The sequence below is a fragment of the Seriola lalandi genome, unplaced genomic scaffold, assembly GCF_002814215.2.
Source record: "Seriola lalandi dorsalis isolate HSWRI2012SDOR001 ecotype SW California unplaced genomic scaffold, Sedor1 jcf7180002055008, whole genome shotgun sequence".
NCBI classification, from domain to species: Eukaryota; Metazoa; Chordata; class Actinopteri; order Carangiformes; family Carangidae; genus Seriola; species Seriola lalandi.
In genome coordinates this window covers 3,814,582-3,815,193 of record NW_019525551.1, presented here as the reverse complement: position 1 = coordinate 3,815,193, position 612 = coordinate 3,814,582, and the positions used below count along the sequence as shown (strand labels likewise).

Here is a 612-nt window from a genome sequence, read left to right as displayed (position 1 = left end):
CTCATTCATTGTGTTGCACCATTCCGTTCCCCCTCCTACGTTTTATATAATGTGTTATTGTCCTTCAAGGACACAGAAGCGTCAGACTTCAATGTCCTACCTGTCCCAAGGAGTTGTGACGTCACCACCATGGTTTTCTTCTGTTAGGGCAATAGTCCACAACGTGACAATGGTTGCCACGGAGATCAGGGCCAAGACGATGGTCACAATAAAAAGCCTGCTGGCTCGGCAGCTTTTCCCCATGTCCTAACAAACAGCACGCGGCTCACTGATTCCCTCAGCTAGATCCACAGTGAATCACCGAGAGGAGTCACCACCTGTTCACTAAATAACAGCTCTCTCTGATCCCATGATAAACACAAGTGATTGTCACCTTTTAATGCTGTGCCCCCCCCACCTCCTCCTCTTTTCCACACACACACACACACACACACACACACACACACACACACACACACACAAAAACACAAACAGATTGATTTGTGATGAGTTATCTACAGTAATATTTTAGTGGATGTTTACATATTGGTTATAAAACCTAGCTGCTGAGAATTCACATGGATGTGATGTAAACGTTTTATTGACTTCGTCTCACAGTTCAGCTGACTGTCA

The 612-nt window shown here is 45.1% G+C and overlaps 1 protein-coding gene across 1 annotated transcript in view; it reads right to left on the bottom strand.

Moving 5' to 3' along the window:
- ckap5 (cytoskeleton associated protein 5) overlaps positions 1-612 on the bottom strand; it is a 42,717-nt gene that overhangs the window by 4,358 nt on the left and 37,747 nt on the right. The window contains exon 43 of the mRNA XM_087171543.1: positions 596-606. Within this exon, the coding sequence (XP_087027669.1) occupies positions 596-606 (11 nt within the window). The remainder of the gene's footprint in view (positions 1-595; positions 607-612) is intronic.